Source organism: Terrapene carolina, unplaced genomic scaffold, assembly GCF_002925995.2.
Source record: "Terrapene carolina triunguis isolate 2854851 unplaced genomic scaffold, T_m_triunguis-2.0 Scaffold21, whole genome shotgun sequence".
In the NCBI taxonomy this organism is placed as follows: domain Eukaryota; kingdom Metazoa; phylum Chordata; order Testudines; family Emydidae; genus Terrapene; species Terrapene triunguis.
The window spans coordinates 34,631,236-34,655,928 of NW_020664372.1; the positions used below are offsets into that span (position 1 = coordinate 34,631,236).

Here is a 24,693-nt window from a genome sequence, read left to right on the forward strand (position 1 = left end):
AAAAAAAAAAAAAAAAAAAATGGCGGCAGAGGGAGGCCTGGGAGACGCAGGGGGAGCGTGGGGCAGGGGTGAGTGAGTCCGGCCTGGCCCCGAGCGCAGGCAGGACTCGGGCGCAGTACCTGGAGGGAGAGTAGGGGGGCGGCCCGCGGGGCCAGGCGGCGCCTGTTCCTTCTCCCCACCTGGGCAGCCGGACTCGGGAGCAGCTGCTGCTGCAGCTTCCACTGCTGCGGGGGGAGGAAGTGGCCGATGGCCAAGCTCGGCGGCTGCGGCTCTGGCGTCTGGGCCCGGGCCTGCTGTGGGGACCCAGCAGAAGGCACACTGCGCCCAGCCCCTGGCCAGTCGCGTCTGGGCTGGCTGCCCAGCTGGCGCAATCCTGCGGGCAGCCCCGGGGCGGAGGCATCGGCAGCCCCATTTGTTCCCCTGCGGGACCCGAGCGGGACGGGGGGGCTGGGACCTGCTGCCCCCACTCCAGGGCCACCTGCAGGATTGTACCAGCTGGGTCCCTGCAGCAGGCCCGGGCTCAGGGGGCTCACGCCCCGGGCGCCAGAGCCGCAGCCGCCGAGCACCACATCTGCAAGTGTAGCCAAGCCCTTAGTAGTTATAACCTTGACCAGGAGCCTATTTGTGCTGGTGCACAGTCAATAGATAATATTGCACCTTCCATTGTTCTGCTATCCTTTCTGCACCTGAAATTCCAGAGGAGGAGAAACAGCTAAAATTCGATAGTGAAGCCGTAACAGTATATTTGTAATGTACTGAATCACAAGATGTCAGCACTTTGTTCTTCCTTACATCTGAAGTGCAGGTATCAAAAGACTTCAGACTAAATGCATAAGACATTGAATTGGAAAGGTGCACAAGAAATCCGGCATTTAATTGCCTTCTGACATCAGGGCACATAATACAGCTGTGTCTTTTTATACAGAGTGAGCAGGAACCTCAACCATTTATGCAAGACAGCTACTTGATTGTTGATCTCTGCTTTTTCCAAGTGCTACAAATTGGATCTCTGGTTGGTATCTGATACTTTATTTAGCAGAGGGATCTCTAGGTCACAGCCAAACCAAACACAGGCTTACCTTTTTGTTTCATCTTGTTCTCTATTTAGAATGCTTTTTCTCAGTGTAAACACTTTTTCTGATTAGCTAAGGGTTAGCAGATGCATCTTTGAAAAAGAAATGTTTTCTTACCTGCTAATTTCTGTTGTTTGAAAGCATGCTTATAAATCTCATCTTCCTTTTTCTGAGCTCACTTGACATGTTCATGTTTTTTCTGTTTATGGTTGCACAATTGTGGTCTTTTATTAACAATTTCCTGATTTTATATAGAGGTTTATAAAACTTTGAGCATATTTTCCATTATATTTGTTTGCTTGGTAATAGCTAGTGAAGTCATACTTTTTACTTCACTATGGTCTAACTTCCTGTTAAAGTATATTTTTTTCAATTGTACTTGGCATTGGAATTAATATATCTTCTAGAGAGTTTCTTAGAGTGTCCCCTCTGGTCCTCAGCTTTCCAACTGCTTTTAAATGTTATAAAATAACAGAGGAACCTATCTGTAAGAACTGGTGGATGAGTCTGTTCAAGTAACAAATAAAAGGTAGAAAAACAACTGTGAAGTCTCAGTAGAATTATTTTCATAAAATTTGCTATGAAGTTCTAATTCTTGTAAAATGTTTTGTTTCAAAAATAGTATAAATAAATGTTAATAAGGTGGAATGTTGTCCTGTTCAAAGATCAAATAAAAACTTCATTGTTATTTGCTGTAAAATCCAACAGGAGGAAACCGAGTATGTTGAACTTTTAGCAGCAGAAAAACATCAGGTTGAAGCCCTTAAGAACATGCAGCATCAAAATAAAAGCCTGTCCATGCTAGATGAAATTCTTGAAGATGTTAGGAAAGCAGCCGATAGGCTGGAAGAGGAAATAGAAGAACATGCCTTTGATGACAACAAATCAGTAAGTGACATTGTAGAAATCATTCTGCTTTTTAATTCATATACTTTCATTTTTAGATCTAACAAAGCATTGCATTGATGCTACTTTTATGTCAGATGTAATAAATAGTGGTAATAATTTAGTGACAACTTTAAAATATTTGACCTTATTGCGCATCTTTCATGTCCCCTGATTCCCACAGAAGAAATTGCTTATTTAGAGCTAGAGCTATTTTGACTGCTTTCCAGGAAGCAGGTTCTCTCAGCCATCTCCCTTATCACTAGTATTTTTTGTCTCTTAAATATGATTGCCACTTTTAACTACACCTCTACCCTGATATAACGCGGCCCGATATAACATGAATTTGGATATAACGCGGTAAAGCAGCGCTCCGGGGGGGGTGGGGGGGGGGAGGGGGCTGTGTACTCCGGCGGATCAAAGCAAGTTTGATATAACGCGGTTTCACCTATAACTCGGTAAAAATTTTTGGCTCCCGAGGACAGCGTTATATCGGGGTAGAGGTGTATTATGTTGTGGAACAAATTTGCACATCATGATGTTGACATAACTGTTCAGGGTCCATTAGCCCCATGTTATTTGGGGTCTCTAGGCTCTCAAAATACAGGCTCACCCTGTTAAAATTAGCCTCCATTTTTATTTCTGATTTTTTTTTCTCTCCATTTTTGTTGAGAATATAATGGGAGAAGGAGAACCCTTGAAATTAGGTTTCACAGTCCGAAAAAAGCAATAGTGTGCAAGGTAAGGGCATGAAACACCTCTGTTGCATTTGCAGTGGCTTTTTTCCACTTGGACTTCATCTGCTTTCAGTCTCTTGGACTACTTCCAATGGCTCTGTGGGTGTGGGAGACTGGGGGAAAGAAACAATCCCCAGGTTAACCTTGTGTGTGTGTTGGAGGAGGGAACACATCCATTTCTCCATGCCTTCCATCAGCCTTCCTTAGAGCCTCTCCAGTCAGTCCTATTATCTGAACATAAGGTCGCAGCTTTTTGGCCTTGGCTTCTACTCTTGGAAGTTCTGGTGGGAAAGGCTTTTGTTGGCTTGCAGTTCATGAGTTCTGTTATGGGGGACTGGAAGTTGTTCTTTAGGAGGGAGCCAGGGCCTCTCTAGGCCTCTTTCATGGTGGCCTCCTGCTGGGAAGCAACTAGCTGTTATGTTTTTCTCTACTCTAGGCTGGCCCATCTTTGTAGATGGGGGTCATGGTTAGCAGGGGCACCAGTGACCAGGGAGTAGTTGGCAATAGCACTGTGTTCTGTTACCCCTGCTAGTAGTGGTATAGCCTAATGTAGTCAGGCTGTGTGGAAGGAGGCCAGGTTTGTCTGCAGACCCCTTCCTGCTTATTGGCAAGAGGTTGAATGGCTCCTTTTTCTCCAATGATTTCTTTTCTCTTTTCCTCCCTGTGCTCCTGCTAGTGGGGGAGAAAGAATCAAGTACCAGTCGGAGGCCTTCTCAGGTCCCCACTTCAGTTTAGCAAGAAGCATTCAGTATTTTCTTGTAATTTTTCTTAAACCAAAACATGTAACTATACGAGCTTGGGCTACAAACCAGACTTTTGTAAGGAAAAGAGCACTATTAACAGAGACTCGGTAATCTAAACATAAGTTTTTTATCAAAAATATAACCAACTAGCATAACACAATAGGGATGGTATCCCTAGCCTCTGTTTGCCAGAAGGGAATGGGCGACGGGAAGAATCACTTGATTACCTGTTCTGTTCATTCCCTCTGGAGCATCTGGCATTGGCCATTGTTGGAAGACAGGATAATGAGCTAGATGGACCTGTGGTCTGACCCAGTATGGCCATTCTTATGTTCTTATAAAAAGGAAAGGAAAATAATTCTGTTAAGCCTCTTATGCAAGATAACAGCAATCTCACATAAAACAGGCAAATAGGACTTTGTCATGTGCAATCCACATACAATAAATACTCCTTTAGGAGACAAAATCCAGAAGTGGCCCATTAGATGTTCAGAGTCCTCAACACTCACTTTTAATTAATAACACCTAGCGCTTATATAGCACCTTTCATCTGTAAATCTCAAAGCGCTTTAGAAAGATCAGTATTATCCCCATTTTACATATGGGGAAACTGAGGTACAGGGCAAGTGAAGTGACTTGCCCATGGTCACTCAGCAGATCAATGGCAGAGCCAGGAATAGAACCTTGTCTCCTAAATTCCAGTCTGGTGCATTATACACTAGGCCATACTGCCTCCCTTCCAACACTGACATCACTCTGGTGCCATCCATGCCTGCCCCCATCAGTGTCTGTATTCCCTAAATTCCTAATTGTATTAACTTTATTACAACAAACCCTCAATAGCTAATCAGTATTTGAACTTGTTTATACGTTTGTTATATAAAAAGCAGATTGTGTAAAAATATCAGTCTGAGACTTGAATATCTACTTTTCTACTGAGAAATGCTTTCTTTCTGCCAGGTGAGAGGTGTTAACTTTGAAGCAGTTTTAAGGGTGGAAGAAGATGAAGCAGACTCCAAGAGAAATATTTCAAAAAGAAAAGTGGAAGATGACCTGGGTCTTAGCATGCTTATTGATTCCCAAAACAATCAGTATATACTTACGAAGCCCAGGGATTCAACCATCCCTCGTGCTGATCACCATTTCATAAAGGTAAATTGTTATACATTTATTTAGAGTATTGTCTATTGTGATCTAGTAAATGGAAAGGTTCTCAAATTCCACCCTTCTTCCCTTATCAAAAACTTAGTGTTGCGCTTAACTTGATCTTCCTGAAGATAAGGAAAAGAATGTATTTTACATGTTCAGAACACTATTATCAGCCCTTAACTTTTTAAAATCAAATCTTTTAAAAAAAAATTAAGACATTTCTTCAGACAAGGCAAAAACACTAGTCTTCTTTCAGCCCTTTGTACAGTTCATACTAAGACTAGTTTAAAAGCAAAATTTTCTGTAATCTGATAATACCAGTCTGGAAAACTTGTATCAGTTATTCTCATCATGTGAGTTTCTAGCAGAACCACCAGTCAACATGCACCAGATGTTTTGGTGTAAAGGATTCTTGGTCTTGCCCTGTCTCTCCCAAACACACATTTCTTGTGTTTCCTCCCTCGTAGTGAGTCATTTCCCTTTCATCAGGACTGTGGACCATTGCCTAAAAGGGTCTTAGAGCATTCTCTTGTTCCAGGACCCTCAATCTTCAGATCAGTTTGCAGTTCCAATGAATCTGTGGTTGTGCTGCAGAATCTTTTGCAAGACGTACGAAACTCTGTTCTGTCTGTTCACTTTCCGGTAGGAGACATAACACTTCCTTTGTTTTTCTCTAGCTAAATTATTAGAAGAAAGAAATGGGCAAAGAAAGATGCAAAGGTTATCTGATTTAGAACTTGTAGTATGAAAGCCTGGGACCGCCTCCTTTTTGGGATGTGAGACGGGAGTCCTGGATAGAATTAGAGATGCAAACCTGTAGTCTTTTCTATACTTTTTCACCAGACCAACACTTAATATATCTACTGAGACGTTTTTGCCACATTTTTGGCCAGTTTTGAGATCAGTTGTCTGAAGACTTTGCTACATGAACCCCCGCCATTCTCTCCTGTAAGGGACTAATTCCAGACTGATGAATCCAGAAATTGCAGAAGTTAGAATGTTTATATGTAAATGAGTTTCTGTATTTTGGATAACGCCAGTTTGGAAGGTCTCTCATTAGTATTGCAGATATTAATTCTTTGATATACATGGTTCATTAGCATTCTTGTTGTTCATTTTGAATTTTTTTACTACAGTTGGTTGGTTTTTCATTTTGGAATATGAGCTACTTTTGACTGATACTTTTTATTATTATGGATTTAGCTCTTCCTTTAATATTTCCTTGTATTTCTCTCTTATGGAAGCTTCATTTGGGAAGGTCAAGAGAGACATGGCAGGATTAAAAGTCCTCAGAGCCAAAACTTTTGGCATATCACTAACTGATCTGTGTGTCAGATCTTTCTTTCTGACTTGTGTGCTGAGAGCAGCTTTCCAGAGTTGTGTCTAATATACAGAAACATCAATTACAGGTTAAAAAAATTACTTTTTTAATCATCTCAATTGCAAAAACAGGCAATGTCTATTAAATTTACAAAACACAACTCTGTTCCTCAGTTTCTTAATCTGTAAGTGGTGGTGGTGATGCTTACTACATAAGAGTTTTGAGGCTCAGTTCATTCATATCTGTAACATGTTTTGAATTCTGTGGATGGAAGATATTCTATAAATTTATTTTTACATTGCCACTAAACTTTAAGGTTGGGAATAGCCCTTAATTTCGCCACAACTTCCTCATGACTTTTATATTAATATATTAATCAATTTTATACACTAGGATATTGTGACCATAGGAATGTTATCTTTGCCATGTGGCTGGCTGTGCACAATGATAGGATTGCCAACCATGTTTGGGTACATCATTTGTGGAGTACTCTTGGGACCATCAGGATTAAACAGCATTAAGGTAAGAGAGTGAGACTCTTGTATTTATTTATTTTTTATGCCTGCCTTCATTTTTAGGGTTGCTTTAACAATTTTTTTAAAGTTTTACAGTATTGCCAACTTCCATTGTTCAAAAATCATGAGAGGCCCCAGAAAATCATAGAATTTTCAAGAGACTACATCTGGTGTTTATTTGCCTTCTGATTTCAGATCCTTTAGCATTCATTCATGTTTTCAAGTTTTTCTCCATCCCCATGAAGGATAGAAACTTTCTTTTTTTAAATGAAAGAAAGGGAGTTTTCTCTAGGCTAATTACATTGAGAAATTGTTTCCCTGTGGAGTTGGAATAAAACCCTACTTTTCCGTATTATAGTTGCTCCTACTCAGGAGCTCTCCTGTGATCTATGCAGTATTGTAGCCATGTTGGTCCCTGGATATTAGCAAGACAAGGTGGATGAAGTAATATCTTTTATTGGACCAACTTCTGTTGGTGAGAGAGACAAGCTTTTGAGCTTACATAGAGCTCTTCAAGTCTTCTCCTGTGATCTGTCATGTTTCTCCAGAGTAAGATAGTGTGAAATAATTCTTAGGTTAGTGAATTTTATTTATTTATGCTATCGCCTCTGAGTTTGAGAAGGATGTGGCCTGTAGGAGGAGGGGAGAGGCAGGCTAGATTCTAGTCTGGGGAGGCAGAGAGAACATCTCTCAGTTCCCCATAATCAATGGTGGTGTTTTATTCCATTTTCTATCTACCTCTCTTGCTCTGAATCTTCTAACTGTTGAGAAGTATTAAGTGATGATGCTGTTGCTACGGGAAGAGAGGCATCTGCCTTCTCCACTTTGCTGTCACTGTGTCATTTTCTCCCTGCAATGAAAGGCAAAGAGGTGGCAGAGTGATCACAGGCTTCTGAATAGCAGAGAGAAGAACACCAACTTTAGTCTATCGGGATGAATTATAGGCAGAGAAAATATTCAGCACTGCAAAACACTATAGTAGCTAGGCAGAGGCTCCCTCCCTTATGAAGACATCAGAGATATGTGTCCCCTGAGGTGTGATTTAGGACTGCCTTTGGCTTCATGTACATTTAGCTCAGGAGACATCAATCCATATTCAATAAGTGCAATTAATAGGCATTTATTTACAAATTTACCAAGTTCAGCCCTTTTAGAATCTCTAATTTAAATTTAAATCTGTCAGAATTATTGCCAAAAACACCTTACATTTATTTTCCAAAAACACAAGAGAAAAAAACACCGTGTGAAATTCTTGTCTATGTAAACAGGAGTTCTAGGCCTGTTTCCCCTGCTATAAAATGGGAAATTAGTTGAGTAAAAATGGATCTATGAAACTGTAATCAAAAGATCTCAGTGCTTTACAAACACTGAAGAAGTATTTAATGCAAACAACACAAGGATTGTTATGAATTCCTTTTGTAGACAAAATACATTGAACATTTTTAGAATTCAAAACTTTATAGATGAAAATTAACTTATGGGTGGTATTTTCAAAAGTACTTGGCATTGGCTTAACTCTGCTCCCATTGACTTCAGTGACCATTTACATTTTCAGAACACAATGTGTCCACTAAATAATGGCATTGGTCTCTTCACCTTTAAATTAATTTTAATGCAATTAGTCATGCACTTGTCAGGTTCTAACAAAATTATATTAGTGCATTTATTTATAATCACTGTCAAATACTGAAGGCTGATAATGTTACAGGTTGGATTTTCAGCAATGCTCAGCATTGGCCTCTGCAAACTTGAGTGCTTTGAAATCTTTCTTTGCTTTCTGCATAGCCACAGAATAAAATCTTTAAAAAAAATGTATTCTGTAATCAGACTCAACTAGACAGTCAGTGACAAATTTTATGCTATCTCCCTCTTGCTTCATCTGTCTCAGGCAATCTGTAAACTGTGAGGACAAAGCAGAGGGGGGGAGTTTAGGGACCATTGTAGCAATAGCAGAGAACAGAAGATTGTTTTAAGTCCCACCAAACTATCGATAAAATGATCTGTTGGAGGAACAACAAACTTGTCTTAAACTCAAGTTTTCATCTTCCTTCATGCATTCCTAGAAGAATACAAACAAAAATGGCTGAAATGAGTTTTGTCAATCTTAGCAAAAGTCCACTTGCAGACTTAGCATGCAAAACTTCAGTTTTCAAGAGAGATTTTTGCCCAATAAGTGAGGGATTGGAAATTGGAGAGAAGGTAAGTAAATGAATATGTAATTTAAAAAAAAAAAAAGTCTATGTACTTACAGTAGACACATGCTCAAAAATTTGACTGTTTAGTGATAAAGTTGTTTTAGAACAGATCAGGGGTCTGCTGTAATTTTCATAGTGTGCAACACATATTAATAGAGAGGTTGTCTTGCAGAATACCACCTATGTGCGATTGCGCAGGCCATCACCCCCGTTGTTCCCAGTCACATAACATGCCAATATCACTTTTCAAAATAACTGCTGTCGTTGCTGCAAGGAAGTATTTATGTATTTTTAGCTGTCTAGTGTGAAATGTTCAATCACTTATGAAAAAACTAATACCTACTTTTGCTCTTCATTTAATCTCTTCCTACCATCTGTTCTATTTTTCTCTCCCCTTGCTGCACCCTGTACATGCATCTCTGCCACCTGGTCCCCTTGTTTTGGCCTGCACCTGTTTCCCTGCTGGTTGGTTTCCTTCTCCTCTGGAAATGTTCTCCAGCTGCTTCATTATTTTTTTCTACTCCTCGGGACATTTGTCTCCTAATGGTGACTGGTGGCTCCAATTCCTGAAGGCAGCTCTTGTTCCCTTTTCACCACTCTTTATGTAGCAACAGCCCCTAAAAAGAGGCAGGTTCCTTCTTGTTTGTAAGTCATCTTTGTAAAAGAGAGGCTGGCCACCTTCAGAAATAGTTGTGAACAAAGAGAGCCAGCACCATATGACTACCAGTAAGTGCTCCAAAGACCACAATGTGGGTACTGCCTAGCTAAAATAGTAATGTAGATGTGATTATACACCTCTACCCCGATATAACGTGACCCGATATAACATGAATTCGAATATAACGCGGTAAAACAGTGCTCCGAGGGGGGCGGGGCTGCGCACTCCGGCGGATCAAAGCAAGTTCGATATAACGCAGTTTCACCTATAACGCGGTAAGCTTTTTTGGCTCCCGAGGACAGCGTTATATCGGGGTAGAGGTGTATTATATTATAGTAAGCAGACTAGTACACCTAACATTTTATATTCTTATTTTGCAGTCTATTGTACAAGTGGAAACATTAGGAGAGTTTGGTGTGTTCTTCACTCTGTTTCTAGTTGGTCTGGAGTTTTCCCCTGAAAGGCTAAGAAAGGTATTTGCGTATAAAACTTCTGCATTTCAGGATTTGATTGGTGATGTTGAAGTTATCAATTATATTTCAGCATTTAAAAGCCTGTCTACAATATATCTTAATGTAGTTTGACCATGATTTTTAAAAGTAAGAGAAATATTTCTGGTTCTTTCTTCAGGTACTGGGAGTGAAGGAGGAGATCGAATGCAAAAAATGTTATCCTAGTGCCTATTTTAATATCTATCTTGATTTTCACAGAACAGTTCATGATTTCTAGGAAATTAAAACACACATTTACTGCAGGGAAATCCAACTATATTATATTGTGATGTTGAATCCAGTTGTAGAGGTGTAGACATCACAATGTTGTGAAGCAGGCATGTGTCCTGCAAGACATAGTTAATGTATTAAACGCCACATGATGGATTTACAACATAAAGTGTACTGGATGAAATGTGTTGTTAGAGCCTGTTGGCCCTTGATTAGACATGTACCTTAGTATAACCTAATTTATATATTGAGACAGTCAGACTTCAGCAAAAAAGGGACAAATATGTTAAAGAAAAGTTGACTTGTTAATGTAGAGAGTCAGGAACTGCAGCTGGTTTTATGATATAAGATTAAGATACATTAATTTTAATTGGAAATATATTGTTACAAAATTATGAAAACGAGCACAATAATACAAATAACAGTAATAGTTAAAAAGGCACATTTTGCATGGCTTATGTTTGTTTTAGATTGATGGTTCAAAGTCAGTGAGATCACATAAAAGGAGATCTATTTTATTGATATGTGGACAATGATATGGGTATCTCAGTTTAATTATATAAATTATATTCACTAGACACTCATAAATTACAGATGTTAAAGATGAAGGCCTATTAAACCGTATACTAGTCGATACCTTGCCATTGCTGGATTGAGTTGTACCTGCTACAATATATTTTGTAGTGTTTTGTCCTGTCTAGTTTTAAATAATTTTGGGGGGTGGGGTTTCTCTTAAAAACTGTTCCATAGCATGGTAGCTCTCATATTTGGGAGGTTTTTCCTTATATTTAACTTTTTTTTTTCCTTTTCTTTATTTTATCCCATTACTCCTAGCATCATGCTAAATAATTCCTCTGCCTACGTGGTGTTTGTATAGTTCAATTTGTCAACAATTACCAAGTCAAGCCATCTATCCCTTTAATTATTTTCATTTCTCTTCTCTGAACTCCCTCCAGTTTATCTAATACATCTAATGAGGTACCCAGCACTGGACATAGTCTACCAGGTGCTGTCTCAGCAGAGCTGTATAGTGAGGGGCTATTACTTCCATGTGATTTTGGGCTGCAAAGTTATACCATAGATCTCTTTTACTACTCACTTGCGTTGAAAACCAATGTAACATTCATCAATGAGAGAATAACCCTCAGGTTATACAATACAAATCTAACTGTGTGTTATCCTCAAGGTGTGGAAGATATCTTTGCAAGGACCCTGTTACATGACACTTCTGATGATTGCTTTTGGCTTACTATGGGGACATTTACTACAGATTAGACCAACACAGAGTGTCTTCATTTCTACTTGTTTATCCTTATCCAGCACACCCCTAGTATCCAGATTCCTTGTAGGGAGTGCTCGAGGAGATAAAGAAGGTAGGTGCAATTTAGATATGGATTGTCCCAATGACAGCACTGATTAAAAATGTCTGTAATAAATTCTCAAAATGGTTGAGCATCATACTAGTGACATGAGACAAAATAGAAAAAAGAGCATTGCTGTCATTATGTTATGTACTAACTTGATGGGGAGCCAAGAATATTATTTTGATAATACTGAGCATTGGTGCTTGCTTGTTTTTGTATGGTTTGAACTGGCCCTCTTCCTCTAAAATATAAGAATCTTAATAGATAATAGCATCATGTATTTATAAGGTGTCGTGTTCTCTTTTATGACATCCCTCTGTAATGGAGTCCCACATTGATTTTAACCCTTTCAGCCACAGGTGATTTTCATGTTTATGCTAAATTGCCAGATTAAGACTGCTACGACCAATCTGCCATGAGGGCAGAAAGGCCTGACCCAGTAACCTGCACTTTCTTTCTGCAGTCTGAGGCCTGCTAATGTACTCTTTCCCCCAAATACTTTTAGCTTCATATAGGTGGATGTGCTACAGCATGATCAGTGAATAGTTTTTGGTTAAATAAATATCTAAGAAAATTACGAATGGAAATTTCAGGGCTCTGAGTCTGAAAGTTTTCCTTAAATTATGCACTTATTCTGCATTTTCTAGTTTTTTCCTTTTAGAAGAAATGCACTCCCATTCCTACACACTTCATGTAGTGTAATTCTACTCTGTGACTGTAAAAATGCCAATGTGTAAATTCCATGTTTAATTATTTGCTCAGTTTACAAGTGAAAAGATTCTTTTTGGTTTTGTTTTCAAACTGCCAGCCCTACAAGTCAACCTGGATTCTCTGAGTCAAAATTTGTTGTTTACTTCTCATTTATCATTACGAAGGCTACATTTATGTCATGGAAGTCACAGAAGCCCTGACTTCCAGAGACCTCCATGACCTTTTCTGCTTCAACCCCTGGGTCTGTGGGACTGGAGCTGGCAGCCAGTGGGGCCCCGGCAGGGTTCCAGCGACAGGCAACAGCCTCCTCAGGGGGCCCTCCTCAGAGTTTCAGCAACTGGGGACAGCCTTGTGGGGGGTTGCGGGGGAGAACCATGCAGCTCCTAGCCACCACGGTGGCAGGGGAAACTATGGAGCCGCATCAGCAAAAGTCACAGACAGGTCACAGCTTCCATGAATTTTTGTTTATTGCCCGTGACCTGTCCATGACTTTTTTACTAAAAATAACCATGACAAAATCTTAGCCTTAATCATTACCAGTAATAAAGGTTCTTCAAGTCAAATGATTACTCCTCTGAGAATTCTACGCCACTGTGTGTCCACAGAATTCATGTCGCCCCCAATTTTTTTTTTTTTTTTTTGCGTCCCGGCAGAAAAATGACTTTCTAACAAGGAAGCAAAGGGAAGCTGCAAGAGTGGTCACGTACCCCTCCCCAGCAGCACGGGCACGTCAAGTCACTTCACTGCTGGCTGCTTCGGGTGCCTGAAGTAAATCACCATGGCAGGGAGGGGAGTGGCAGGGCGGGGGATGCTCCAGCCAGTAGCTCCTACCCTGCACCTGGCTCAGCTGCTAGTCCTGTCTAGGCTGGGGGCAGGGGAGGATGGGACATCCTCTTCCTTGCAAGGAGTGGCTGGGTCTGGGTCAGACCCATCCCCAGAAACCTTTCCAGGCTGCAGGAAGCTCTGCACACACACTCCGCTTCCTGCCCCCATCGCTGTTCAGCCATGGGGCGAGGGGTCACTATATCGGGAGTTGTTCCCCCGTCCGCTCAACTCCTGTGCATCCAGACCCCCTGCCAAGCCTCACCCCTCCGCACCCAGAACCCCTGTACCGAGCCCTCCACCTGAATCCCCCATGCCAAGCCTCACTTCCTGCATTCAGAGCCCACCTGCACCCAGACCCCACACCAAGACCCATTACCCTGCACCCAGACCCCCACCCTTGGACCCAGGCCACCTCCTGCTGAGCTCCCCGTACTCAAACCCCTATCCTGACGAACCCCATCCCCCTGCACCTGGACCACCCCAATGAGTCCCCTGCACCTGGACCCCCCCCCGAACCTGACACACCCAGACCCCTCCTTCTGATCCCCAACCAACTTCACCTTGACCCCCTGGAGAGTCCCATTACCCCTGCACCAGGAACCCTCAACAAGCCTCTGTGCATCCAGACCCCCCCATACCTGGACACCAAACTGAGCTGCTCCCACCACGCTAAGCCCCTCCACACTTGGATTTTGCCGGGCTGAGCCTGCCTGCCCACACCTGTGCACCTTGTGCAGAGGGGCAGGGCTCCCAGGGTGTTTCTGGGGCAGGCCCAGGCCTTGCGCGGTGTCAAGGTCAGGTGCAGCCTCACTGCTGAGTCCATGTCCTGGGACTGAGGGCTGGGGGGGAAGAGTTGCAGGGTGATCTCCCACCTCCATGCAGCCAGTGGCCTGTGCTCCCCACTGCCATTTTGGAGCCTCCATATTTATTTATTGACAAATTTGCAGAATTTTAAAATATTGTGTGCAGAATTTTTAATTTTTTGGTGCAGAACCTCACTGACAACTGTGCAACCTGTTGTGCTTCTTCGAGTGCTTGCACTTGTCCATTCCAATGTAGGTGTGTGCATGCCCTGAGCACAGTTGCTGGGATTTTTTCGCCTATTAGTATCCGTCGGGTTGGCTTGAGTGCCCTCTGGTGCCACGCGCTCATAGCACTGGTATAAAGGGCCCTGCTGACACCACTCCCCCCAGTTTTTCTTAGGCAGGAAGAAGTACCGCAGATCTTTGCTGACATTGAGGAAGTGACGGAGGCTCCTTGGCTGTCATAGCCTCTTTGTCATCCTCCCCAGACAAGGCAGTGGTGGCAGCAGGGATGTCCCCACCACAAGGCATTCCAGGATTTGTTAAAGTGGGAAGCCTCAAACTTGGGAGTACAAGCAGAGGTGGTCAAGGAGACAATACATAGTCTCTTAGATATTTTGGCGGCGGTCCCCTCTAGAGTGGCTCTACCACTTAACGAAGCCATTATGGACCCAGTCAGGGCACTGTGGCAAACCCCTACCTCCCTCTGTCCCTCCTGCAGTGAAACATACAGAACATAAATATTTTGTATCAGCTAAAGGGTACAAGTTCCTTTCCTTGCACCCTCCCCCAGGGTCCCTGGTTGTGGTGGCTGCCAATTAAAGGGATTGACAGGGTGAAGCAGGGTCCATGTCCAAAGCGAAAAGACCCAAAGAAATTGGACCTTTTTGTTCAGAAGGCCTACTCCACGGGCTTCTACAACTAGCACAGCGAACCAGCAAGCCTCGCTAGGCTGCTATGATTTTAATATGTGGGAGTCTGTGCTAAAATTTAAGGACTTGCTCTCCCAGGCATCTAGGCAAGAATTCTCATCCTTAGTCAAGGAAGGGAAGATTCCACAGCCAGATCAATGGCCACAGCTGTAACCATGCACAGGAGCTTGTGGTTGCAGTCCTCAGGGTTTCTGCATGAGGTGCAACAAATCCTTCAAAACCTCCCCTTTGAGGGGTCATGCTCTTTTCAGAGCAAATGGACGCAAGACTAGATAGCCTTAAAGACTCTGAGGTGACCTTGAAATCTTTGATCTGTATACCATGCCCTCAAAGCTGAAAAGAGAGAGAGAAGGAAGGAAAAAGAGAGAACTTTCTCCCAGCAGGCAGCTGACCTACCAGGAAATGTTTGTACCTACTGTGGGTGGATCTGTGGTTCTAAGATAGGGCTCCTGAATCATCTCAGGACCCATATGTATATCTGTGGTAGAGAATGAAGGGATCGCCGATTATATCCCCGCTGTATCCAGAAAGCACTACAAGCCCCAACAGACTGGCCTCTACTTTGCCCAGCCAGCAAGGCAAGATCAACAGAGGAGGAAGAGCAGGAGGTTCAGACGAAGGCCCCCTCCACCAACCGCCTCAGCAGGACCAATACAGATTGGCTCCAAACACTTGGGGACCTTGAAGCATTCATTTTGGTGAGATGCTCACGGTCGACATTACAATCCCCTCAACACTGGATCCAGCTGCCCCTTTGTTTTCCAACCAACTCTTGCGCTTCTTCGATGCCTGGACCCACATTACCTCGGATCATTGGGTTCTAAGCACAGTAGAAATGGGATACACCATCCAGTTTTTGTCTACTCCAACTTCCCACCCCCTTTCCCTATCCATCTTCAGGGACCCTTCTCATGAGCAACTGTTGGAACAAGAAGTCCAATCCCTCCTTTCGGTGGGAGCCATGGAAGAGTTTCCGTTCCACCTAAGAGGAAAGGTGTTCTATTCCTGTTACTTTCTAATCCTGAAAGCCAAGGGTGGTTTCAGACCAATCCTAGACCTGCATCGTCTCAACTGCTATCTCAAGAACTTAAAGTTCCACATGGTCTCCTTGGTGTCCATCATTCCCTTTCTGGATTCAAGGGATTGGTATGCCACCCTCGATCTCAAGGACACATACTTCCACATATTGATTTTCTGAGGCCACAGACGATTCCTAAGATTTGTCGTGAACCAAGTTCATTACCAGTCTGCGGTTCTTCCGTTTGGCCTGTCCATCACCCCATGGGTCTTCACCAAATGTATGGCAGTGGTGCCAGCTTTTCTCAGAAAAAAGGGAGTTCATGTATTCCCTTATCTCAACAACTGGCTGGTCAGAGGCTTGTCCAGAGCTCAAGTGAATCTGACATCAGTCTCATCCAGTCGACCTTCCAACCACTAGGCCTACTGGTAAACGACCAGAAATCCACCCTTATTCCTGTCCAAAGGATAGAGTTCATCGGTGCAGTTCTCAACTCCGTGCAGGCAAGGGCCCTTCTTCCGGATGATCACTTTCGTTCAATTACAGCCCTGATAAGATCCCTCCAGGCCTATCTGATCACGACTGCATGAAAGAGTCTGTCTTCTGGGCCACGTGGCTTCATGCACATATGTAGTGCAACACATGAGGCTTTGTCTCTGATCTCTACAGGTCTGGTTGGCTGCAGTATAGTCTCCCTCACGTCATCACCTGGACATGGTGCTCACTGTTCCCGCTCAGGTCCTTGATTCACTGACATGGTGGCTGAACCACTGCATGGTATGTGCGGGGGTACCTGTTTTGCTGCCTCAACTGTCAATATCTCTAGTATCCGACATATCAGCCCTCAGCTGGGGAGCCCTCTTAGGGTCCCTCATGACTCAGGGCCTCTGGTCTCAAGAAGAGCTTTCCCTCCATATCAATGTCAGGGAGCTCCAGGCGGTCCACCTAGCCTGTCTGGTGTTCCTACCCCACATTACAAACAAGGTCATTTTGGTTCTCAAAGACAACATGATGGCCATGTTATACACCAACAGATAGGGCAGAGCACACCCTTCCCCCTTGTGTCAGGAAGTAATCCGGCTGTGGGAGCTCTGCATTGCACACTCAATCAGTTTAGAAGTGTCCCACCTTCCAGGAATGCAGAACCAGTTGGCAGATCACCTCAGCAGGTCTTTCTCCTCTCACCACAAGTGGTCCCTCCAACCGAACCTCACAAGGGACATCTTCCAACCATGGGGAACTCCCCTTATATATCTGTTTGCTACCCACAACAACAAGAAATGCCATCAGTTCTGCTCCCTGGGAAGCCACAATCCAGGGTCTCTTACAGACACGTTCCTGTTATCATGGATAAATCACCTGTTTTATGCATTCCCTCCTACCCCACTGATTCTGAAGGTTCTGATGAAGATCAAGTGGGACCGAGAGCAGGTCATTCTCCTAAACCTGGCATGACACAGGCAACATTGGCTCACCTCCCTCTGAGGCCTTTCGGTGGAGACCCTGCTACTGCTTCCACTTCACCCGGATCTGATCTCTCAAGAGCACGGTTGCCTGCTCAATCTGAACCTAAGCTCTCTTCATCTGATGGCCTGGAAATTCTATGGCTGAATCCTGAGGCGCAAGCTTGCTCGGAGCAGGTCCTTAGAGTCCTACTGGGCTGTGGAAAACCCTCCACCAGGGCCACCTACCTTGCAAAATGGAAGCTGTTCTCCAGCTGGTCTTCCCAACAGGGAATTCCACCTACGCAGCCCTCTCTGCAGCTCATTTTGGAGTACCTTCTGCTGCTGAAACAAGGCCTGTCTCTCTCTTCGGTTCAAGGTTCACCTAGCAGCCATTTCAGCCTTTCATCCCAAGGTCAACAACCAGTCCATTTTTTTTTTTCCACTCGAGATGGTTATCCATTTTCCCAAAGGCCTGGAGATGGTATGCCCCCAGGTTAGAAAACCCATTCCTCCCTGAGATCTAAACCTTGTCTTGTCGAAACTCACAGGTCCACCATTTGAGCCGTTAGCAACCTGCTTGTTGTTGCACCTCTCCTGGAAAGTGGTTGTCTTAGTGGCCATCACTTTGGCCAGAAAGGTTTCAGAAATCTGGGCCCTTACATTGGAATCTTCTTCATGGATAAGGTTCAGCTGCATCCACACCTGTCGTTCTTCCCAAAGGTGGTTTTGCAATTCCCCTGCAGTCAAGCAATCTTCCTACCAGTATTCTACTCTAAATGGCATGTGAACAGAGAGGAACGGCGCCTACAGTCCTTGGATGTTAGATGGGCTCTGGCTTTCTACATACAAAGAACCAAACTATTCCACAGATCAACTCAGCTGTTCATAGCAATAGCAGAGAGAATGAAGGTCTTCCCATTTCTGCCCAGAGAATTTCATCCTGGATTATTTCATGCATCCAGGCATCTCACCCCCTGCTAATCTCATTCCATAAGATCACAGGCCTCCTCAGCTGCCTTCCTAGCACAAATCCCTATTCAGGACATCTACAGAGCAGCAACCTGGTTGTCGGTGCATATGTTCTCAATGAACTATGGCATCACCCAGCAGGCTAGAGATGATGCCAACTTCAGTCACACAGTCTTGCAGTCAGTCTGTTCTAGAACTCCAAGCCCACTTCCTGTACAACTGTTTGTGAGTTACCTACATTGGAATGGACATGTGAAAGCACTCAAAGAAGAGAAAATAGTTACTAACCTTTCTGTAACGCTTCTTCAAGGTATGTTGCACATGTCCATTCCAAAACCCACTCTCCTACCCCTCTGTTGGAGTCAGTCGATAAGAAGAAACTGAGGTGGAGCAGGGTCAGCAGGGTCCTTTTACTGGTGCTATGAGCATATAGCACCAGTGGGTGCTGGAGCCAATCTGACGTATACCAGTAGGGGAAAAAATTCCAGTAACTGTGCTCAGGGCATACACATGCCTACATCAGAATGGACATGTGCAACACATCTGGAAGAACAACAGTTTACAGAAAGGTTAGTATGGTTATTTATCAATGGATTTGTGTAGATGTAACTGATCAGAAATTAACAAATAATTCTGATACAGAAGAAGTAATAGAATGCAGCTCAATCTCTTAGTTGTATTGGCTCCACAGTGCTAACAGGACTGAAAAGCAACCTTATTTTTATCACTAAAGAAGCAGGTATGATTCTGAATGCACATATGGAATAGATATGGAAAGTCAGAAGAGTTTTACCTGAACACATTTCAGAGGAGAAATGTACCTTATGTAACGGCTCCCTTTCCCCCCCAATATTTTTGCCTCATAAGCTTTTTGCCCACCTCCTTTCTTCTTCCCCAGAGGTCTATTGTAATTAAGAAAGAAACTGCACTTCTCCTTAATGGACACTGACTTAGGTTTATTCACACCCCATTGCATGAAACTTAAAAGAAATATTTTATGCATGCTATGTCTATTCATCAGGCTTCTGTGTCTATCATTCTACAGCAGGGGTCTCAAACTCAATTTGCCTTAGGGCCAGTGCCAGTCCTCAAATCCTTCCAGTGGGCCAATAATGTCACTGAAGATGGTGTTCAGAAAAGAAAACGTTTTATTTTGAATTTCTTAGAAATAATAAAGCTGTCATACAACTTTCTACAATTCTTCACCTGCCAGAGAGTTTTTAGTTTTCAGAGTAGCAGCCGTGTTAGTCTGTATCCGCAAAAAGAACAGGAGTACTTGTGGCACCTTAGAGACTAACAAATTTATTAGAGCATAAGCTTTCGTGGGCTCCGAAGAAGTGGGTTGTAGCCCACGAAAGCTTATGCTCTAATAAATTTGTTAGTCTCTAAGGTGCCACAGAGTTTTTAGTGTTTGCCAGACACTTGGCAATGCTTCAGTTCTGTCAGTTTGTTGATGTTTGGCCTCAGTGACTGAGCAGTTGAAACCTCCAGGATTGCAGCAAGATGTGCATCAGATAGTTGTGTTCGGTATTTTGACTTGTTTATATTCATTGTGGGGGAAAAAAGTGATGCTGCCTCCATGGCTGACTCTGCCTGGCAACTAATGATGATATCTCTGTCCCTCTCCCCCAGCCAATGGGAGCTATGGGGGCGGCGCCTACAGTGGACATTGTCTGCAGCGTGTCTGCCTGTGTCTCTCCTCCCATCTCGCCTCTGAGGGCCGCAGATGGCCCGCGGACCGGGAGTTTGAGACCCCTGTTCTACAGCATCTTAGTTAGTTTACAAAATAGAAATGATATACCCAATAACTGATCAGCTGGCTTTAACAAAAACTTATTTTTAATCCATGATAAAAGCTTCCTGTAAATGGCTTATAATTTCCATATTTAGATTGCCATAGTTGATTTAAAAAATATAAAGTATAACACTGTATTCTGTATCTTCAGTCAATGAAGAAGTCTCTAGATATATGGTTACTACTAACATTGTTATAGATACCATTAAATGTTTCATCTGCATCAAGCTACATTTTTATCCGCTTCTTTTTCTGACAAACAGGTGATATTGATTACAGTAGTGTACTACTTGGTATGCTGGTAATGCAGGATGTACAGCTTGGTTTATTTATAGCTGTTATGCCAACCCTTATTCAAGCAGGAGCCAGCACATACTCCAGGTAAAGAGGTTTTAAAAATGTATTTATTACTTTATTTTGTCTCTGAAGAGGGACTCATTGTTTTGTGGCTTATAGAATTTGCCCACGCATAAGCTTATGGATCTGTGTATGACTGTGACAAAACTATATTTAGAATTTTTAATGTTGGTTTCTCAAAACATGGTCATCCAATGCCATGTGTACCCTTATATTATTGATATGTATCATATTAAATCAGAACACCTCACCCCAACACTTAACTTTTTTCCATCATTTGTTTTTTTTACGTGATTTGTGTTATAAAATGAAATGCCTTCCATACCATCTCATTATACCCCATAATCATCCTACTGAAATATAAGCCTGAGTAAATTTATTGAGCCATATGCTGTGTCCTGAAGGTCAGCCAATACAGGCTGTGTTGGACCATATCGGGAGTAGATTCTAGACTTTAGCAGGAATTACTGGGTGCTCTGCATTTTTGATAATTAGGACACGTATTGAGTTGCCTAAATATGAATTTAGGAAGCTAACTAGCAACCCGTTCTTGAAAACCTTTGCCATTAGATTTTTCACTTGGGGGAAACTGGTTTAAAGGCAAGAGAACAGGTAAAATAACATTTTTTTCTTTTTTTCTTTTCTAGCATTGTCATGGAAATACTGAGAATACTGATACTGATTGGCCAAATTCTCTTTTCTCTGGCTGCCGTTTTTCTTATATGTCTTGTTATAAAGACTTATCTCATAGGACCATATTATCGCAAGTTGCATGCGGAGAGTAAAGGGAATAAAGAAATCCTCATTTTAGGAATATCTGCTTTCATCTTTCTTATGTTAACGGTAATCTTTTAAAATAATAAAACATTTTTACATATCTTTGTACAGATTAATAGGACATCAGTACCAAAAACACTGACACATTTAACCTTTATTACATATTTTCACAGTTCTGTAATTGGTATTTTAAAACCAAAACTCAAATGCATGGAGGATCAAAGCATCTAGCACATTTTAAGTTCTACTGCAATATAAGTGATAAGTAGTAATTGATTAGGAGTTACGGGTCAATAATTTTAATTTTATGTAACCTAAATAAAATCAGGTTGAACTTCAGCAGATAATTTTAAAGTAAAACTGTTTGTGTAAATTACCATATTAGTGTGTGGTGCAAGTAAAGGTCTGTTAGTCCTCGTTGTGTGCCCCAATTTTCTGAAGGTTTAAAATCCTATTTTCCAGTGCAGAAAACTGCTTTTTATTTGTTTTGGGTTCTTTGAGGTGTTTTTATTTTTATTTTTAATAAATTTGAAAAATAATTTGAGGAGGGGGTTTTGAGTTACTGAAATCAAGTAAACTTTTTTCCTGTTACGTTTGTTTTTAACATTATTGGCTTACCAAATTTAGTCTTTACTACAGATTATTTGTTTCTTTTTGTGGGGGGACTTTTTTAACCAGACTTTTTTCTTTAAGGCTATAATGGATCCTTGAAGCCACTGTAGTTTTTTAGGACACATACACAAATTAAATTGTAATAAGTTCTTGATAGATCTTAGAGGTATATTTCTCTTGTCCCAGTGTCCCTTCCATTAATTTAATGCTTCATATTCCACTCATCCAGTAGAGCAGACTGTTTGAGAACAGAAAGTGGCTATCACCTATACTATTTTACGAACTGTGGGTTTGAAATAGCACTGATATGGATTTGCAGAATCTGTTCATGCTCTGAATTTCTGCTGGTGTTACCATGCGTTAGATCATTGTTTCAGTTCTCCAAGTTTATGCTTTAGGACTAATAGTACAAGACAGAAGCAGAGTATGAAAGTGATGATAAAAGTGAGAGGAGCTTGTGGACGTGCTGCTTGTATTGTGAGCTTTTTAAAGCAAAATGTTGGCACTAAGACATTTTATAGGGAACAGAAGCAGGACCAAGATGGAGTAATGAAAACAATTAAGTTCAGCAAAATGTGCGTAGAAGCTTTCAGATACATCCTGAGAAAATCTTGTCATTAAGACTTTGTCTACACTTGCGGCGCTGTGTAGGATACATGTAGCTACATGCCACAGTGAAAGGAAAGGCAGGTTGTGTCCACATTTGTAAGTGTGGTGTGTATCTACATGTGGCAGTGAAGGGCTTATGCAACTCTCTATTGCCAGTGTCTTTCCTGCAATGTGGAAAGGCTCCAGCAGGGTGGAGGCAGTGGGACACTACATTGCCAAATATAGCAGTGTAGACATGGGAGGCGCTGCTTGGCCATATAGAGAGACATGTAGTAGGGTACTCTACTCTATTTGCCGAACCATGCCTCACCATCTACACTGCTAGCTGGGTATGCATTGTCTGTATTGTACACACCACCCTAAGTGGAGACGTACCTTGAGAAAGGACTTGGGTACGCATGCCACTTTTTGCTAAGGGAGTACATCTTTTAATCTTTATAATTTAGGACATGTAAGAGGCTAACAGGAGAAGCATTTCACAATTCATAGACTTCTGTGTAATTTAGAAAAATGCCATTGCTGTAGAAGTGCTTGAGATTCCAATCCTTTTCTAAACAAGCGCAGCAGATTGTTAGGTCATATAAGTAAGAGAAGAAACAACTTATTCATAGTTTCTTGTAGATTTCCATTAACAAGCAGACATAATTTCTGTGAAGCACTCTTAATGGAAAGGCAATAGAGAAACTTAAAACAAAGTGTATAGTGGTGACTTTAGAAATCTGCTTAATCACGCAAAAATAAGTTGATTTCTATAGTAAGGGGTCGTATTTTATTTGAAATGGGCCTCCACTAGAAACATTAACATAAATTGTGCCTATCTGAAGTATTAGTAAAAGAGGAGTAGCACAACGTATACACAAGGATGTGTATTAGTGGGTTTAAGCCATAAAAGAAAGTGGAGTCCTTTTTTGGTACTTAAAGTGGAGAATGCAAATGTATACTATTGCTTTGAGTACTTTTGAATGAAAACTGACAGTTTTATTTCAAATATTTTATTAATGTATCAAAAAGAAAGTCATTATAGAAATATATCAGATGTAGCATATTGACAGATCAGGTTTGAGGCTGGAGGGAGATGACAGGTGTACCTCAAAATTCAGGTCTATTCTGAAAAATGGCTGTGAAAATGGCATTGTGTGTGGGTCTATCTTTATTGTTTCTTAATTATCTCCCCATTAAACGTACTCAAGTTAGAGGAAAAAACATCCTTTTACTTGTAACTGACAGCCTCACAATCTCAGTCTGGATTCTGAGAGTCAATTTGGAATCTTTCCACCATGTGTATTATCACCACTAATAAAGGCTCAGCAGATCAAGTTAGGCCTTTGTGTAAGACCTCTGTCCAGATGTTCATCCTTCCAGTAGTGGCATCTGTGTTCCTAATCTCACACAAATATTTTTATTGCAGTTACCTTCAAATGTCATCACACTCCCCAGATAGCAGAACCCATCTACCTGTCCGATTTCTTTTCCATCCATGTACACTTTTGCATCTGTTGTCCAGTTTCCTACCTTTATAATTTTGGTTTTCTCTGCATTTACTTTCAATCCAATTTTTGCTGCTTGCTATATAATGGGTAAAAGACCTCTCAGGAAGAATCAAAGTGTCATAGCTAATGCCCATCAGGGACTTTTCTGGACAGATATTGAAAACACATGAAGAGCAAGCCAGATGATAGAATATTTCCTTTCCATATTAAACTGTCTAAAGCTGACGATCATGCACAGGTTCAAGAGAAATGCCAATGCTAAATTAGAAATTGAAGAGGGACCAATAACACCCAATGAAATTAAACAGCCATCAAAAGCCTCAAACAAGGGAAAGCTCCTGGGTTTGACAGAATTCAAACAGAGGTACCACAGGTGGGAGGTGAAATTCTGATTGAGCAGCTAACAAAACTTAAACAAAATATGAGTGAAAGAACCAGTGACACAAGACTGGAAAGATGGTATCATTGTGGCATTGCCAACAAAGAGTGATCTTACTCAATGCACAAATGGGGGAAATACTGTATTGCTATCAATCCTGAGCAAAGTATTGGCTACTGTTATGCTGATTAGAATGTAGAAGGCAGTGGATGAAATATTATGACAACAGGCAGGGGTCCATGTGGGTAGATCATATTGTGAACAGATATTCACTGTTTGCCAGATCATCGAAAAAAGCTACCTCTTGGCAGAAATCCATCTCAATCAACTTCCTTGACTTTAAGAAAGTGATTGATAGCAACTACAGGGAGACCCCTGGTCCATGGAATATTGCTAGAAGCTATGGGATACCAGGCAAGCTGATTAAAATAATGAGTTTTTATGATGGAAGTAGATGCACAGTAAGATTGGTTACAGGCTTGGGTGAGTGGTTCAGTATTGTGGCTGGTGTTAGACAAAGGTGTGTGTTATCAACACTCTTTGCATTAGCAATACACAGGATGACGATGCAGGCACAAAAAGCATTGCAGATGGCACAAAATGAGTTAG

At 41.9% G+C, this 24,693-nt stretch overlaps 1 protein-coding gene across 1 annotated transcript in view; it reads left to right on the forward strand.

Moving 5' to 3' along the window:
* Window positions 1-24,693, forward strand: part of TMCO3 (transmembrane and coiled-coil domains 3) — a 72,889-nt gene that overhangs the window by 32,608 nt on the left and 15,588 nt on the right. The window contains exons 3-9 of the mRNA XM_024219563.3: window positions 1,782-1,961; window positions 4,399-4,590; window positions 6,302-6,430; window positions 9,657-9,749; window positions 11,185-11,371; window positions 20,124-20,241; window positions 20,865-21,060. Of these exons, the coding sequence (XP_024075331.1) occupies window positions 1,782-1,961; window positions 4,399-4,590; window positions 6,302-6,430; window positions 9,657-9,749; window positions 11,185-11,371; window positions 20,124-20,241; window positions 20,865-21,060 (1,095 nt within the window). The remainder of the gene's footprint in view (window positions 1-1,781; window positions 1,962-4,398; window positions 4,591-6,301; window positions 6,431-9,656; window positions 9,750-11,184; window positions 11,372-20,123; window positions 20,242-20,864; window positions 21,061-24,693) is intronic.